The sequence below is a fragment of the Artibeus jamaicensis genome, unplaced genomic scaffold, assembly GCF_021234435.1.
Source record: "Artibeus jamaicensis isolate MK-2021 breed Jamaican fruit bat unplaced genomic scaffold, CSHL_Jam_final contig_465, whole genome shotgun sequence".
NCBI classification, from domain to species: domain Eukaryota; kingdom Metazoa; phylum Chordata; class Mammalia; order Chiroptera; family Phyllostomidae; genus Artibeus; species Artibeus jamaicensis.
Window position 1 is genome coordinate 25,426,155 of NW_026521843.1, and position 18,448 is coordinate 25,444,602.

Sequence of the window (18,448 nt, forward strand, 5' to 3'; positions counted from 1 at the left end):
AGTGATCAGTCCTTGACCTTGTGAAGCTACTGTCTAACTGGGGAGATAAATTTATAAGCAAATATTCATGATCCAGTGCAAAAGGTGAAATAATGTATGCTGTGGAAGCAGGTGGAGGATGTAGAAAACAGTGGGGGTCAAGGAAGAATTCACAGAAATTAGAAGATATTTGAGCTGAAAATGAGACTCACCTGCCGGAGAAGGGCAAGGAGGACCTTCCGCGGTGATGAGAATCAGAGGCTGGAGAGAGTATGAGTACAAAAGTCCTCAGTAGTTCGAGTTTCGGAGTATGGGACAGAGGGTAAAAGCCTCTTCAATGCTATTGAATGAACCAGGCACCCCATGGAAGTGGAGACTGAAGGAGAAGGGAGGCTCTGATTCAACCAGCTCCCGTTCCAGCCCCACCTGCCACCCTCCTAGCAGAGGCTGCCGGGCTCCAGCCTAGGACCCTCCATCCACCTTCCCCGCCCTCACCCCAGTTATATTGTGGTCGTGTCCAGGGTGGTTTTCCTGACGTATGCTGATTCCAAGGAGGTCTTCTATCCCTTCCTCATGCCTCCACATGCTAGAATAGTGGGAGACGGCCTCATGACTCAGGCCTAGGTCACATACAGTGGCGCTCTCTTTACTACTCTACACCCCACTCCCAGATCCTCATGCTGTACCACCCAGCTGCAGAGGTGTCGGCCTCTCCCTCCAAGCAAACGCCTCCCTGTCTTCCTCTCAACGCGGGTAGTAACGTAAGGCCTGCACGGCATGCCACGAAGGCCAGGCCTAAAACGACTGCGGACTACCAGTGGCCAGGTGTAGGCTGGGGCTAGCAGCAGAGGCCTGACTACTCAAAGCCTCTGCGTCCTCCTACGCTGGCGCCCACGCGTATTGTGGGCGTTGAGCGCCGTCCCTCAGGCTGAAGGCCTGATAATGCAGAAATGCAGGACCGATCAGCAGGTGGTGGACCCAAACGACCTGAGCCAGAGCCAAGTCAAGTGACCAGCAGACTGGGCTGGGCCCAGAAGTCCGCGGAGGAACCCCAGATGCTGGCAGTGGTTGGGGGTCCGCTGAGAGGTAAGAGGTTCACGCCGATGCACTGGGCTGGGAGCACCGGCAGCTCTCAACAGCGCCGCGCAGAGCCGGCTCACGGTCCCCGGGGCGTCCTCCCGGCCCCGCCCGCCCCGAAGCCGGAGCGAAGTCCCGCGGGAGGAATTCCAGCCATTTCCTCTGCGCCGCGCGGTATGTAGCCCGCTCGCTGCCAGTCCCGGGCCGGGTCTGGAAGCTGCCTCGGCCTCGCCGTCCTACTCGGGATTCCGGGCCCGCAGCCCCTGGTCCCCGGCGACCAAACCGGCCTTTCCAGTAGCCCCGGGCCTGCCTGGCGCCCCCGGGCTCCGGCTCCTCCCCGCGCGGCAGCGGCCGGAACCGCTCCCCGCTCCGCGCGCTCGCCCTGCGGCCACTGCGGACCCCTGGAACTCCCCAGAATCCGACTTCGAAACTGAAGTTGGCACTTGCTACGTCATCTTGGGGCAAGTTCCTTAGCCTTTCTAAGCCTCAGTTTCTCTTTTTGTGAAATGGTAGCGCTAACAATAGTGCTACCCCGTTTGTACTGCCCTGCGTTAAATGAGAAAAAGAACGTGCTGGACAGGAGTCCACGATGTCTCCTTGTCTCTGGGTATTGCTGTCCTTTGCTTTCCTAGATCTTCCCGCCCACCCTGCCCTGGCCTCCTCTGCAGGCTAATTTGCGGGTGGAGCAGCCCGGGCCGGCTTTACAGGTAGGCACCGAAGGTGGGTGCCTCCCGCCGGGGCCTGCTCGAGCCTGCTCTCTCACTGTCTAAAAAATGCCTGAAGGTCCGACAGGAGAGCTTCTTTAGATCAAGCATTGCCCGCGAGATTCTTGAAAAGCCTAAAGGACAGTTATTAATTTTTTGTATAATGTCACTGCAGTCTGAGAGCCTACCAGACACGTGGTGATTAGGGGAAGTTGGGCTGTGGGCCGTGGGGCAGGATGATGGGACCGCAAACGTAGACACGGGGAGGTCCGAACAGAGGACGGGCCACCTCGGGCTCTCTCGTTCCTCTTTGAAAGTGCAGATCCCCCGGGGGAGGCAACAGTCTTTTTCTGTCTTTTAACCCTTTGGATGAGCAGCAAGGAAACGCAGAGCCAGAGCCTGGGGCGACTGGGAGGGTGGGACCGCGTCCCCCGCCGCCCACACCTGCCTCACCCACGCCCCTGGCTGCCGTAAATGTCACGTTAGGTGGGGTTGGAAAGCCCCGGGTTTCACCGGGCGTAAACACCGCCTGCTTTGCAGAGGCTGCACGAGAGAGCCGCTCTGCTTTGGTGTTTGCCCCAGATGGCCCCTCGTTTTCATTTTGTAACCTCCACTTCAGCTAGAGTCCCAAGGCCGAGAATCAGCCCTTGCAGCAAGACGTGCCCCCCCCCCCATTCCCCACATCTGCTACAGCCACATGCCGCATAAATCCAGGTGAAGACAGGTCTAGAAACACAGGTGCCATAAATATCTCCGACAGCCCCTCACCCACCCCCCTCTGATCCCAGCACTTCCGGCCATCGAGGTGCGGCCCTCGGGTCTCCCCGCGGAGGTGGGGGCGGACTTCATCGGCAACAGGCCTGGCTTCCCCTTCCTCACCGGAGACCCCCCCCCCCAACTTCCAGACCTGAGGGTTTTCCCTCTACTCAGGATACACTTCCCTACCCAGTCGCCGACCTCTTCCGCCCTTTCCTGGTCCGTATTTTTAGAAGGCTTCTCCCAGGGACCCGATTCTGTGGCTGGTCTTCCAGGAGGGCTGACCCCTCTCTGGAGATGGATGAGAGCGGCTGCCTTCGGATGGAAGGCAACAACCGGAATCAGATTTACAATGTAAATTTGGATGGGAAGTTTTATTTTTGTAGCACTTTTTGTTTGGGGGACACATTGGCAGGAGAAGAAGTAGATCTAACAGAAGAGAAAAGATGGATCTGGGAGTGGGCGCAAAGAGTGGATGGAGCTCCCTAAAAAGAGACCGTCCCAGGAGGTCTCAGGACTTTCTGAGGCGGTGGGCAGCCAGAGACTACACTGGGAGAGAAGGTTAATGAAGTTCCACCACCCGGGGCTGGCCATACAGACATTGTCCTCAGGAAGCAGATCTGATGGCCTCCCGAGAGGGTAGAAAAAGCGGGCTTGACAATGAGTGAAACAGATCTGAATCACCAGCTTTCAAATAAGTTTGTAAAAATAAGCTTTAACTAGATAAATAAATCCCTGTTTTAAAACATAGTAGATAATCTTTCTAAAAATGGAAGTCATCTCTCTCCCCATGTGGGAGCTTTCTCTTCAGTCGCTGTGCTAAAAAAGCACATTGCAACCTCTGTCTCACCGAATCCTACCTAGAATATACTGTTGATTCCTTACTCATCAGGAAACTGAGGGCAGAGGGGCTAATTAGCCAGAGGACACCCAGCTAAGATTTGAGCAAAGATTTGAACCCAGGGATCTGACTTTAGTGGTCAGGTGTTAACCTCTGTGGTGATATAATCAACTCTGTTGGTCTGTGACCAGAGATGGAAATGACTCCACTAGAGTCTTCAGCTGCTTTTCACAGTGAGGAAGACCTTCCTGTAACTCGCTGACTCAAGCAGACCTAAGTGGTTGCAGCCCCGTTGAACTTGATGGCTTTCCTAAGGAGCCCAAGACCCCGTAGCAGCAGGATTCCAAATGGACTGGACACAAGTCCCCAAGGTCAGAGTCAGCCCTGGCCCAGCCCTTCCTGTGTGATGTCAGGACCACAAGGGGCCCCAAGTGGCTTTTTTACTGAAAATCAACCATAAAAGAATCATTGTGCTTAACACCGAACCAGATGTGTGCTTGAACTTACACAGGTCATTGGATCTCACCTTGGGCTGTGGGCCAACATGACCCAGAGATATATTTTGTCTGGCTTTCTTCGAATATTTTTTAAAGATTTTATTTATTTATTTTTTAGAGAGGGGAGAGAGAAGGAGAAAGAGAGAGAAACATTAATGTGTGAGAGAAACATCAATAAGTTGCCCCTGACATGTACCTCAACCAGGGACTGGCCTGCAAACCAGGCATGTGCCTTGACTGGGAATCAATCTGGTGACCTTTTTGCTCTGTGGGATGATGCTCAACCAACTGAGCCTCACAGGTCAGGGCCCTAGCATATTTTTTAAGTTGAGTCAATTACCAAACATTTAACATTGGAAAATTACAAGGAAATATCTGGATTTTTTTTTTTCTTCTTCCCCAAGGTCTACAGATCTGGCCACACTGGCACGTGCCCTGTGGCCCACCACAGTCCCCGCCATCTCATCCTGGCTTGTACTCCCACCCTACTGCTTGACTCATAGGCATCTGAATTTGCTGATTCCCTTCTCCCTCACTAAAATGCAAATATTCACTGAGATTAACTATTGGCTCTAACTAGTCACATCCCAGTATGGAATATCTTTTTCTGAGAGCTGGTTGAAAGAGATTAATTTGTGATAAATCAAGGTGAGGGTAGGAGGGAAAGTGGGACTCCCCAACATAAGGTGTCAGGCCAAACCAGAGCAGGGCAGAGAATATTTCTAGGGTCCCAGAGAACCACAGGATGAGAAATCGGTGTTCAAACAGCCATCATGTACAGAGTCCAGCAGAAGTAATGCCTGTTTGAGTGTGGTATAGGGTAATAATATGGGTGTAATACTTTATACTTTTAACTTGAACATTTTACCTAAAATGTCATATGGTGTGCTTGAGTGAGATATTGTTATGTTACAGAATCACATGCTTATGATTTTGTTAAAAAAAAAAAAAAAGAAAAGGTTATTTGTGCTGGACCCTGTATGTGCAACAAAAAACATCACCTGTTCCCCGGGAGCTCATCCTTTTATTTCACTTAGCAAACACCGAGCTTTTATTAGCAGCCTGGGCTCCCTTCCCCAAACCTGCTGGAAGGGCCTTGGGTGCTGTCCAGAAGCAAACCCTGGAGGTGATTAGAGGGCTGCCGACTCGGGCTGTGAGCGAGCCCAAAGGAATGGATCTGGCTTTTGCCCAGGACAGAGCTAAGCCCAGAAGAGGAACTGAATGAAGATGAGGACCAAGTGATTAACTGGGGTCTGGGCAGCCAGGAACTGAAGCACGAACTCATTCACCAAGATGGTGAGCAGCTGTGTTTTCTAAAATGTGGATTGCATGAGGGAAAAGCATCTTCCCTGAAGTTGGAAGCTTTTCCTGCCAAAGCAGTTTATTGTGTGGGCAGAGAGGGGAAGAGGTTTTGTATGGAGATACGTAATGGATGAGATGGCCTTAGATGGACTCTCTGATGGGCTTCAGGGCTGCCTCAGCCTTCTCCAAATGCACATCTGGGAGGGTGTTGGCTGTGTGAATATTTGAACTCAGAACTTTTTTTTTTTTTTGCAGTAGCCCATGTGACAAAAGAGTAGTCCACATGTCAACAGAGCCCCAGATGTATACTTTGGGATGGGAGTGGGGTGAATGTGATGAAGTACGTTTAGGGCTTTTGGAGAAGTGGCCAGTTCAGTCATCAGACAGGGAAATCTATCTGACCTCTTTTAACGCCAGTGGGTAATATAACAGAGTCAGTTGTCACAGTTGCCGGGGGCAGCATTTGGAAAGGGTGAAAACTGGGAGAGCAGGAGAGGGAGAGTTGCCGGGCTGGGTCCAGGCACACTCCGTTCAGAGAGCCTCCCCTAACTCTCCCCTTTATCAGGTGGGAAAGGGCCCCTGAGACCCTTTCTGAAGCCATCGCTCCATCTTGCCGCCACCAGTAGGTCTAATCGCCTTGCATCCAGTGGGTCTGATCTTCCATGTCCTTGTCCCTGTTTATGTCAGTCCAGAGATCTCCCTGGCTCCCAGATCACCTCATCTCCAGCTCTCTAATCCCCCAAACTCCTATCTTTTCCTATTCTGTTGCCTTCTCCCTCCCTTCCAAAATCCTGAAGCTTTTCCATAAGCACTGGAGCTCAGAATCCATGATTTGCAAAATCTCCTTTATCCTTCACTTACTCTGAGCATTCTCTTCCTTCCCTTCAGGAGACAACTGATCTTCCCTGAGTTCACTGACTTTTCTCTCATCATTAGGCATGGAGGGCAGATCAGTGTCTTCTTGCTCCTCATTGTCACTTTCAGAAGTATTCCCTCATTCTTGCGTAAACCCTTGCACCCCAGGTTGATTTTTGTATCATCAGATTATATCAATCATTGTCCTCTCCTGACCCTCAGGGGTCATTTTTCAATTATTCTAGATCCTGGTTCACGGTCTTTCTCTCCAATACTGTCTTAGCTCTTGGTGATTTTGATATATACACAGATGACCCTTCCAACACCCAGGCTCTCAGTCCCTTGAACTTCTCTCCCCTAATGATTTTCCCTCTACTCAACCCATAGTTATAACTACTCATAACAGCAGCCCCTCCATAATCTCAATTTCGTGCATCCCACTCTCTGATGCCAACCTCCTATTTTTCCAGCTTATCTCTTTGCCCAATCCCAACCATACTTTGACCTCACCAGAACCACCCCTCTGATGTTCTCACTCTCCTTCTGACCCAGTGTAAAGTTCATGATCAGTCATCGTAATCATTCTTCCTTCAACACACCCTCAACTCTTTGCCTCCTGTCTGTCTACTCACCTAGCATGACAATAGACCTGGTCGATTTCAACTCTCTGACCACATGCCACACCTGGCTGCAGAAAAACACAGAGCCACGCTACTTAATCCCACTTTAAATTCGTGATGATAAACTCAAGTGGGCTCTTAATGCTGCCCAACAGTCATATTTCCCTGGTCCATTTACTCACTATGCTCTTAGACAACAGTTTTATTCCTTATTTCCTCTTCTCAAACCCTTAACATTTTCTTCCCATTCTTACGCTCAGCTGCTAATTGGATTCTTTTTCCACTTAGCAAATAGAAACAGCCAGAAGAGAACTGTGCAGATCCCTCCCATCACAATTGTCCCCTGTGCTGCAGTTGCATTTTCATACTTTTTCTTTCTACCTGTTATCAGAGGTGACCCATGCATCAACAGCACATTCCTCCACTGTGCACTCAACTGAATCCCTCTCACCTACCCAGGGACCTTACCTCAGCAGGTCTCTCTTACAGCAAATCATCACTCTCCACTGGAGCATTTCCATCAGCACACACATGCTATTATTTTTTACATCTTAAAAAACAGCAACACCTTTTAACGACTGCATTTCCCGCGGCAGCCTTTGTCCCATGTGTCTGTTCCCCTTTAGAGCAAACTTCTTAAAGGACTCATCTGCACTTGCTCTGCCCAGTTCCTCTCCTCCAGTTCTCTCTTAACCCGGTCCAAAATCAGGCTCATATGCCCATCACTCCATAGAAATTATCCTTGTCGATGTTACTGTGATTTGCACATTGCTAAGTCCAGTGGTCAGTTCTCAGTACTCACCTTGTTGATTAATAGCATCTGATGTAATTGGCCACATCCTCCTCCTTGAAACACTTCCTCCCCTGGGCTTCCAGACATCTCATGCTCTTGGTTTTTCCTCCTATCTCACTACTCCCACCATCCTGGTATCTTTTTCTGATTCCTTCTCTTTTTCCTGACCCCTAAATGTCATAGTGCCCAGTGCTGAGACCCCAATCCTCTATTCTTCCTTATCAATCTCACTGGATGATTACAAATATGTGGTTTTAAACACCATCAGTACCACTCATGACCCATATTTGTATCTCTAGCCCAGACCTCTTCCCTGAACACTAGACTCATCTACCCAACTCCAAATTCAAGATGTTCAAAACTGAACCCTTGATATGCTCCCTCAACCTGGACCTACATATTAGCCCTTCCGCATCACAGTGGATGGGGCAACTCTATTCTTCCAGTTGCTCAGCCAAAATACTGAGTCATCTTTCTCCTGTTTTCCTCTCACATGCAGATCAGATCAGGCAGGAATTAACTCTGTCTTCAAAATATGTCCTGAATCAAACCACATCTTTACTGCTGCCGTCCTAGTTGCAGTCATCGTTACTCTCACCTTGATCACTACCATAGCCTGTCAAGTCTTCCTGCTTCTACTCTTGTCTTCCACGCAGCAGCCAGAGTGATCTTTGACAAATATACCTTAGAGAGGTCCCCAACCTCCAGGCCACGGACCGCCAACCAGTCCAGGCCTGTTAGGAACCAGGCTGCACAGCAGGAGGTGAGCTTGAATGTAATGCATTTGAATCATCCTGAAACCATCCCTACCCCACCCGCCACCAACCCTGGGTCAGCAGAAAAATCGTCTTCCACAAAACTGGTCTCTAGTGCCAAAAAGGTTGGAGACCACTGCCTTAGATCATAACAATCCTCCAATTAAAACCTTTCAGTAGCCTTCCTCCCCCATTGCTTTTAGGCTTACTCTTCAATAGCTCCTCATTTCTCACAGTGTAAAGACCAAAGTCTTTACAAGGGCCCAAAAGGTCCTGCATTATCCACCCATTCTGCCTCTCATCTCTGTCTTTCTCTTCTGATACTCTCTCCCTCACTCATAGTGGGACCCAGCCTCCTTGCTGCCTCTCAAACACACTGAGCGTGTTTCCACATTGAGGTCTCTGCTCTGCCTGAACACTCTGCCTAAACACGTCTGCCCCAGAAATCTACTTGACAAACTGTTTCATTCACTTAATATTTAGATCTCACTTTCTCAACGAGGCCGGCCCTGACCACCCTGTTTAATACCAAAATGTGCCCTTTTCCCTACACCCCAACACTCCTGATCACCCTTAACCTGCACAACCTTGTTCTTTTCTGGCCCCACAGCACTTACTACCTTATAACATACTATATGATTTGTATAATTATTATATTTATTGCTTATTATCTGTCCTCCTTCTGCCCCCTTTAGTGCCTTCTCAGTAGAGGATATTGCAGCACCAGATATTTGAGGCAGTCGCCGGGTCCATTTCATCAGAATCCTGCAGCCCTTGGATGCAGAGGGGTTAACGACTCTGCTTGCTTGTTCCTCACCGAGTTCACTGGTAACAGGCCTTCTGGAGCCATGCCTTCATTTCCCACAGGGATTGCAGCCTCAAGGCAGGCTGCCAACATATTCTGTCTCCAAAGATGCCAGTGTGATGCAAGGAGTCTCTCTCTACACCCAGGATAAACCGAGTGAAAGTCTCCTAAGGCCTTACAGACATTTTCATTAGAGAAGACCCTGGAGTATCAGCTGGGTTTGGCTGCCCCAGGGGCTTTAGGGCCAGAGTGGACACTTAGGCCAAAGGCTTTACCTGTCCTGAGGAGAAACAGAATCCCAGAAGCCATCACAGCTGAGGCTTCGCCTTACAACTTGCCCGAATAAACCCAAGCATCTCTTAGTTTTCAAAGGGCTCTAGGCAGAAGCTCCAGATGATCCCTCTTGACCAAGACATGATGATAAAACCCCAGTTCACAGGAGACACTCAAACCATCTTGCCCTGCTCTTTCCAAAAAGGGGTGTGCTCCATGGTACCTTGCATCAGAAGAAATGTGTGTTAGAGGAGTATACTGATGGTAGTTATCTAGTGCCGAGAGGGAGGCTGACAGGCATTGAAACAGGGCAAGCCTGTGTCCTTTTCTCCATAAAATGGATAAATTTGTTCATAAGGAAGATATTCACATGTGACATGTGAATAGGGACACCCTATGTGGTTCAGAGCAAGCACAAAACAATAGAAGAATAGCACTCCTGCAGAAAAACATAACTTAAATCAGTTACAATGTTTACCCAGCCTCATGAGAAAAAGTCAAAGGGAGTGAATAAATTCTCAACAGCCAGTCCAACACCTCTTTCTTCTGCTCACAGCTGCCCCACTGTGTTCCTCTTCACTCTCCCCACCCTCTGCACCTCCTTCCCTCCCTCTCTCTCTCTCTCTTGCTCTCGCTCTTGCTCTCACACTCACGCACATACGCACGTACGCACACAGACTCTTGATGCCTTTCCTCTCTCCCTGGACCTTTTCTTTTCTCCGTTCTCAGTGTGATAATTCCTGACCTGCTCTGGCTTCTTTCAAGTCCTGGCTTTTCCTGGTTGTTATTCTGATCAGCAGAATAAACAACTAAAGAAGCTAAACTGGAACCTTCCCTAGACATCAGTCAGGGGATGCTGTACATGAGCCTGTGGAGCTATCGTGGGATCCTGGGCCTTTCGTCCATGTCTCTTTTTAGCCTCCAGAAGTTGGTGGCTTTAATATCCACAGCCTTCAGCATATTCTTTCTAGAGGGAAAGAGAGAAATAGGGAGACAGGAGTGAGAGGAATCAGAACATGTCTGGGGAAGGAAGAAGGCAGAGGTTATCTTGATCTGTATACTCAGCTCAGATGTCTACACTGGACAGTGCCTAGGTTATCAGTGGGTTCTGGAACATTCCTATGTTAGAAAAAGAAAGCTGACCATAGCCAACAATAGGTCAAGGCACAAAGTTGAAATAGAGGGAATTTTCTGGACCTCTGGACCTGGCTTGAAGCATTTAATGTGAACACAGGAACCAAGAGAAAAGAGAAAATGTGGAATTATATATTGGATTTTTTTATTACAATCAATGATATATGTTCAATATGAAAAACAGAAAAATTCAAGAAGGGAAGGGAAAAAAATATTTGTGATACCACCATTCAGCTATAACGAATGTTGAGATGTTAGTTTATTTTTCCAATGTTCCAATGAATAAATATTTTTAAATCAAGTTATGAACATACTTTTAGAAATGTTTTTACATCACAATATATAATCAGTATTTCCTAAGTCATTAAATATTATTCTACAATATAACTTGTTAAAGCTATTTATGATTTTTTGCTATTCTAGATTTATCCAGTCTTATAGAGATGAGCATATAGGCTGTTTCTGCGCATAGAATTTTAACCGGTACAAGGTCGTCTACACAACCCATGTTGAGACGTGCTGACCTCTATCCCTTACAAGCAGATAAGGATCCCTTTAAAGTTCTGCACCCAAGAAGAAATCTTCTGTCCTCCTGTTCTTCAGAGGAAGCCTGGCATGAGGTAGACCTTGAGCATCCTTGCCTCTAAATGCCAACAACAGACCATTCTTGGGCAGGTGGAGAGAAAACTTTTTTTATTCTAAGTCAGAGATTTGGCTCCATTCATTCAATGCATTATTCTTGAATATAGACATATATGCTGCTCCTGAAGTAGATATTATAGAAGAAAATATTCAGTTTCTACCTTTCAGAAACTTGCAATCTTTTGGAGTTGACAAACATAACTATGAAAGAGTTAGGTATTAACATAGACTGTGTGTGCTAACTGCTAACTCTGGTTCAAATCACAGGGGCTTCAGGAGGTGGGAAAATTATAAGCACAACGTGGAATTGAGGGGTCTAAGAAGACTCCATCGAGAGGGTGGAGCTTAGAGGCAGGGTGGGCAAGCAGCGTGCCATGTGGAAGACACCGGCAGAGGCAGAGTTGAGGAAGCACAGGAAGCAAGGAGACTCCTGTGGTTAGAGCTAAGGAAGAAACTGTCAATCAGATCAGATAACTCCCATGTGGGCACATGGGCAGAGGGCCAAAAAGGTGTTTGATAATTCTTTTAGATATAAGTATCAAATGCTGTAGATATTTCCGCTTGTGTTGGAGGTGTTACACTGAGAAAGGAAATATGGAATCAAACAAATTCAAGCTGGTTTTTTTTGTCTTGTTATATTTTGGTGGTGGTGGGCATGAATTATAAATAGAATTTCTCAAGCTTTTCATATTGCTGGTATGTGTGGCAAAGTCAAGAAGGAGAACTAAGATTTCCCAAGAGTCTTGGACCACAGAACTCGTGGGACATCTCTGGGGGTGCTCCATGAGACTCAGTGAAGAGGTAGGAAGCCACTAAGGATTTTTGAGCTGGAAAACCACACATGGGGAAAATAAACTTTTGGAAGATGGATCTCAGGGTAAAATGCTAGGTGAGCAGGAGAGAAAAGAGCTTGGGTTCAGGTAGTACAACTCAATAACTGGATCAAGTCTTGGGATAAGTGGAGAGGGTAAGAGCATACCAGAACAGAACGGAGAGCAAAAGCATTGATTGAAAGGAGTCTTTTGTTGGACTCTGTGAAGATATAGAAGTGTCCCGGGTTTTACAGGAGTTTCGATGAGCATTAATCAGGATTTTGATTGCAAGAGACAGAAGTCAACTGGGACCAGCTTAAGCAAAAAGAGAGTTTTTAAGGAAATAGGGATGCTTTGTAAAGAACTCGATCCATCTCCTGGAAAGCTGGCCAAAAGCTTCCTGTCTATGTGGTCGAAGCTCTTCTTTGTGTCTGTTTTATATTCTTTGCATTTTCTCTCTCTCCTCGCCTCTCCTCTTCCTTCTTCCCTCTCTCTTCTCTTCTCCTCTCCTCCCCTCCTCTCTCCCTGCTGTCATCTGTGGAAGAAGACAGCTTCCCTACAGTTCATGCGTTTTCCTGTTACTCTAGGTTTGCATTGTCACGGTTCCAGCCACATCAGAAAGCGACTGTCCATCACTCCTTCCCAATTTCAGATTCGTAGTAGAAAGAATCTTGGGGCTCATTCAACTCTGAATAGGAGCAGGTTTTAAAATACAAACATGGCTGCAGAAGACTTACCCTCTGAATTAGTGTGTGGGGGGGGGCCCTTACCAGGAAAAGGTGTCTGCTGCAGTGAAACCATAAGCTTTCATTGAAACTATGCCCCTGGCAGAGCTGAGCAGGAGCAGAGTCCTGTTGAGTAAATGAGTGACTTTAAGTTTTAAGGCAATTCAACAGAAAGTCCATATCCTTGCCCCTTACCCAAACTCCTTTAGTCCCCAAATCCTGGGAGAATCTACGGATGAGGGAAGCAGCATCCACAGCGATTAAAGTCATGTGTCTGGGGTTAAACCGTCTGTGTTTTGGAGCCTGGCCTTGAGGACTTAAGCAAGTTATGCAACCTGCCGTAGTCTCAGTTTTCTCACGTGTAAAATGGGTGTCATGAGGATTAAACACCGAACACAACACACTCAATAGTGTTAGCAACGTGATTTTTTCATGAAAATTAACTCATGGGGCTGACGTTTGTATCAGCAGATCCAAATATCTTTGATAAACTGGGCGAAAGACAGATGCATTGGCAGGTGGGCCAGTGGTCAGCTCAGTTCTCCAGACAGCCCCGTGAAGGCAGCCTCTGGAGTAGGAGGTTTGGGGAGAAAAATAAGCCACGAAGTTCTTGAGGCGCCAACGGAGACTTTGAGATCACAGTTCATTTGTGCCAGTCCCACTCCCTTTTGTTCTCAGAGATTTAATATCTACCTTCCTATTCAATGGTCAGGATTTGGAGGAGAGAAGACAGGAAGAAGAATTGCTTTCAGCTGGCCCTCGTCTTTAAATAACCTGGGTACAACATTTTTTACACACAAAGGAGACCATGTGTAAAACATTAGTAAAATTCAGATATAAATCTAGTTTTCGACCAATCCAGAGCTAATCAATATGCTTTTTTACTCGCTTTGAACTTTGAGTTTGCTGGCAACAACAAAAATCCCAAACCCCATCCAAAACCATCGTCCAGACGGCCCAGCTTCTAGGCTTCCCTCCCCTGTGTCACACACTGTTGACAGAACTGCTCTCATTACCACATTCATTCCAGTGGTGACTCAAATTCTTCTGCAGAAATGGACTTGAAAGATAGAAAATTGCTCTTGTAATCACTTAATAAGGGATCCTGGACATGGAATACAGAGCCACAAATATGGATTTACTCTGAGTTTTTATGGACGTATTTTTCTCAAGTTATTTTCATTGAAACTCACGATGAACTAATTTAAATAGCAAGGTAAACTGAGATGGAAAATTACCCATAATAAGAATTTTGGTGAAAATATAGACTGGCTTGGTTTTAAGTACATCAAGGACGCTTTGTTTAAATTGCAAGCTCACATATATCTGAAACATGTTTGTTTAAACATGTCAGCTTTAGACAAAGCTAAATTACTCTATGCCTTGCCAAAAATCAAGAATTTGCTTTAGAAAAAAAAATCTTGCAGTCTGATGTACAAAGCAGAGGGGGATGAAAAGTATGCAGTGGGTGAGAAAGACCCACCCAAGGGCTGCAGCCAGCTTTCCCAGAAGATTCATGGCCGTGCCTCAATATTGTCCTGCAAGTCTTTCCAACAGACTTTGCTGTAACTCTCAATCATTAGAAATGACTGCTGCTGTTACCAGGGCTGCTGTTATCCTTGCCTCAAGAAAGAGGAAAATTCAGGACATGCAAGATAACCCCTCACCGTCTAAGAGAGAAACCAGCCCTTTTGTCAGAGGAACTGAAAGGGTCAGTTCTCAATATTATACATCTCTTGTAACCGAAAAATAAACAAGCGAGCACACACAAGAGAGGTGGTTGGATGCAACAGGGATCAAGTGGCTTAGGCTGGGTTAACTATAACGTACAAAAACCAGTCTATCAATTGCGAATCATTAGAACAAATTAATTCTGACCCTTACCAGATATATAAGTATTTCTGTAAGGCAGGGGTTGGTTTGTCACCTGGGGAGTGTCATCAAGGTAGTACTAAAAGTGTTCCTCCCTTTGACTTGACTGACCTGTTCCCTACTAGGGTCATTATTGCCTCACAAGTGTCCCAGGGATGAAAGGATTTTGAAAGGTCATTTGCCTTGCAACTCAACTAGCAGCATCTGCATCACTAGGGAGAAGGTGGTCAGAAATGCAGAATCTGGGTCCACCCTACATTTACCGACTCTGACCTGCATTTTGACAGGATCCTCAGGTGAGTTGTATGCACGTGAAGGTTAAAATATGCCACTCTGGGTCATTCCCTTGCCTATGAGCCAACTGGGCACAATGAAAAGACAGGTCTCGTTCAGCCTATTTCAGGTCCTTTATAGTTTGTCCTATTTGAGTCATTGAGAGGAAAGGGGAAATATACTCATTTAAGGAAGTCTTGCGTAGCATAACAAAATTAGCAACTTCTTAAATATGTTCAAGTGTTGAAGCCCTGCAGATTAGGTCAAAGGAAAGAGAAGCAGAAAATGGAGTAGGTTCAAAAAACGAGCTCTCATAAAGTAAGGGTAGTACAGAAGCTGAGTTGCAGAAGGGATGGGAGGAAAAATTTCACCAAATTATCAGTTCCAAAAATCATTTCTGAGCTCTGAGTGATTTACAGCCCTGGAAGCTTATGCTTGAATCTCTTGCTGTATTTCATTTCAGATTAGTAATTTTTTATCTTGTACTTCCCTACAGCTTAAAATGAAGGCCCTGGAACATCTAAAGTGAATTTATCTGGTGATTCTGTTATCCTCTAGTTTTCAGATTTGTAACATACCTGGAATCTGGACAATAGGAAACTCTGTGGGTTATTAGAAGCCCAACCTATACACTGAAGACTGAAGGACTTAGAGTAGTTATATATGTGCTCCAGTGATCTTCAAACTTTGCTGCACATTAGAATCACATGAAAAACATTTTTTTAAACAGTATTCTTTAAAAATTTTTCTCATTCATTGATAAGAGAGAGAGAGAGAGAGAGAGGAACAATGATCTGTTGTTCTACTTACTTATACATTCATTGGTTGAGTCTTGTATGTGCCCCAACTGGGGATCAAATCTGCAACCTTGGTGTGTCTGGATGATGCTCTAACCAGCTAAGCTACCTGGTCAGGGTTTAAGCCAGCATTCTTAGGTTATAATTGATATACAACAAGCTGTGCATATTTAAAGTGTGTGGTTGGATGAGTTTTTATGTATGTTACACACCTGTGAAACTATCACCAAATCAAGCTAATCACACCCCAAATTTCCTCCTGCTCATTTATAATCCCTCCCCTCAGCCTACAATAATTTACCTATTTTCTGACCCTATACATGATTTTGATTTTTCTGGAATTTTAGATAAATGGGACCATACTCTGTTTTTTTGTTTTCTGGTGTGTGTTTTTTTCTTTTTCTTTTTTTGGTCTGACTTCTTTCATTCCCATAATTATTCTGAGATTTATCCATGTTGTTCCATGTATTGATACTTTGTCCTTTTCATTGCTGAATAATATTTCATTCTATGGATGTGCCACAGTTTGTCTAACCGTTCATCATTTAAAGACATTAGGGTTGTCTGTAGTTTTAGGCAATTAGAATAACACTGCTATTAACATTTATGTTCAAGTATGAGCATCTATATTCTCATTCATCTATGTAAATACTTAAAAGTAGGTATGATAAGAGTACATCTAACTTTCAAAGATGCTAGTAAATTGTTTTCCAAAGTGGTTGTACCATTTTGTTTGCCCACCAGAAATGTACGAGTTCCAGTTTCTCCACATCCTCTCCAGCAATTGGTATTGTCAGTATTTGTCATTTTTGCCATTCTAGTAGATGTGTAGCCTCATGAAACTCATTTATTATTTCTGTAGCTTTTTTTTGCACATTCCATAGAATTTTCTACATAAATAATTATGCTGTCTGAAAATACAGTTTTACTTCTTCTTGTCCAGTCTGGAATTTTTTATAGTTTCTTTCATGCCTTACTGTACCAGCTAGAAGCAGTACAATGTTGAATAGAGACAGTGAGCCACCTTGATTTGTTCCTGGAAAGCCATCGACCTTTTCCATTAAATATGATGTTAGCTCTAGGTTTTTCCCTTGAGATGCCCTTTCTCAAGTGAGAAGTTCCCCACTTTGTTGACAGATTGCTTTTTTAAAATCAGAGATGGAGCTTAGATTCTGTCAAATCCTTTTTCTGGTTCTGTTGAGATATGTGTATGTTTTTTTCTTCTAAGTCTGTTAATATGGTGAATTACATTGGTTGATTTTCAATATCAAACCAGCCTTTCATTCCTGGGGTAAACTTCAGTTGATTATTACTTATTATCTTTTTTATATATTGTTAGTTCTATTTGCTAAAATTTGCTTAAGAATTTTTGCATGTAGCCCCTGCCAAGATAGCTCAGTTGGCCGGGCATCGTCCTTGGAACTGAAAGGTCACTGGTTCAATTCCTGGTCAGGACACATGCCTGGGTTGCAGGTTTGGTCCTCCAGGGCACATATGGAAGGCAACTAATTGATGTTTCTCTCTCACATCGATATTTCTTGCCCTCTTTTTCTCCTTCCCTTCCTCTCTTTCTAAAATCAAAAATAAAATAAAATAAATTTTAAGGAATTTTTGCATCTGCACTCATAAAGGTTATTGGTCTCTACTTTCCTGTAATGTCTTTGTCTGGTTTTGGTATCAGAGTAATGCTGGTCTCATAGAATGAGTCAGGATATTTTCCCTCCTCTTTAATATACATGAAGTGTTTGTGTAGAATCTCTGTTATTTCTTCCTTAAATATTTGGTAGGATTCACCATCTGGGTCTGAAGTGTTCTTGTGGGAAGATTTTTCACCACTAGATTCAATTTATTTAACAGATGTAGAGCTGTTCAGGTTAGCTACTTCTTCTTGGATAACCTTTGCTGATTCCTGTCTATCAAACACCTTTTCCATTTCCTCTAAGTTGATCTTAATATTGCTTTATAATAATTTGAAAATCTATAGAATCTATAGTGATATCACTTCTCTCATTTCTAATATTACTAATTTTTGTCTTCTGTCTCTTCTGCTTTTAAGATTTTATTTATTTATTTTTAGACAGAGAGGAAGGGAAGGAGGAAGAGAGGGAGAGAAACATCAATGGGAGAGTGAAACGTTGATCAATTGCCTCCTTCATACCACCAACCTGGGACCTAGCCTGCAACCCAGGCATGTGGTCTGACCTGGAATCAACTGACCACCTTTCAGTTTACAGGATGACACCCAACCCACTGAGCCACACCAGCCAGGGCTGTCTTCTCTTTCTCCTTTTCCTAATCAGTCTGGCTGGAAGTCTATCAAGTTCATTCATCTTCTCAAAGAAACTGCTTTTGGTTTCCTTGATTTTTCTCTATCGTTTTTCTGTGTTCTGTTCCACTGGTTTCTTCTCTAATCTTTATTATTTACATTCTTCAGCTTATTTACATTTAATTTGCTCTTTTTCTAGTTGTTTAAGGTAGAATATGCGGTCACTGATTTGAAACCTTTCTTCTAAGTGTTTAGTGCTATACATTTTCCTATAAATATTTCCAAATATTTTATAATTTTCCTTTTGATTTCTTTGACCTGTGGGTTATATAAAAGTACGTAAGTTTTTTTTCCCAAATAATTGGATATTTCCCAGATATCTTTCTGTTATTTATATCTAGCTTAATTCCACTGTGGTCAAAGAATATACTTTGAATGCTTTGAATATTTTAAAATTTCTTCAGGCTTATTTTATAGCCTAGAATCTAATGTATCTTGAAATCTTTTCTGTGCGCACTTGAAAAGAATGTGTACTATGACATTAAGTGGAATGTTCTTAAAATGTCAGTTAAGTTAAATTGGTTGATATATCCTTATTAATTTTTTATCCACTGATTCTACCAGTTCTTGAGAGAAGAGTATTGAAATCTCCAACTGTAATAGTGGGTTT

At 44.8% G+C, this 18,448-nt stretch overlaps 1 protein-coding gene across 3 annotated transcripts in view; it reads left to right on the forward strand.

Annotated features, from left to right (window-relative positions):
• Nucleotides 1–909: 909 nt before the first annotated feature.
• Nucleotides 910–18,448, forward strand: part of EML4 (EMAP like 4) — a 208,170-nt gene continuing 190,631 nt past the window's right edge. For all 3 annotated transcript variants that reach the window (XR_008391938.1, XR_008391937.1, XM_053666818.1), the window contains exon 1: nt 910–1,065. Coding sequence is in view for 1 of the 3 variants with exons in the window: in XM_053666818.1 (XP_053522793.1) it covers nt 930–1,065 (136 nt within the window). In the remaining 2 variants the exon portion in view is untranslated. The remainder of the gene's footprint in view (nt 1,066–18,448) is intronic.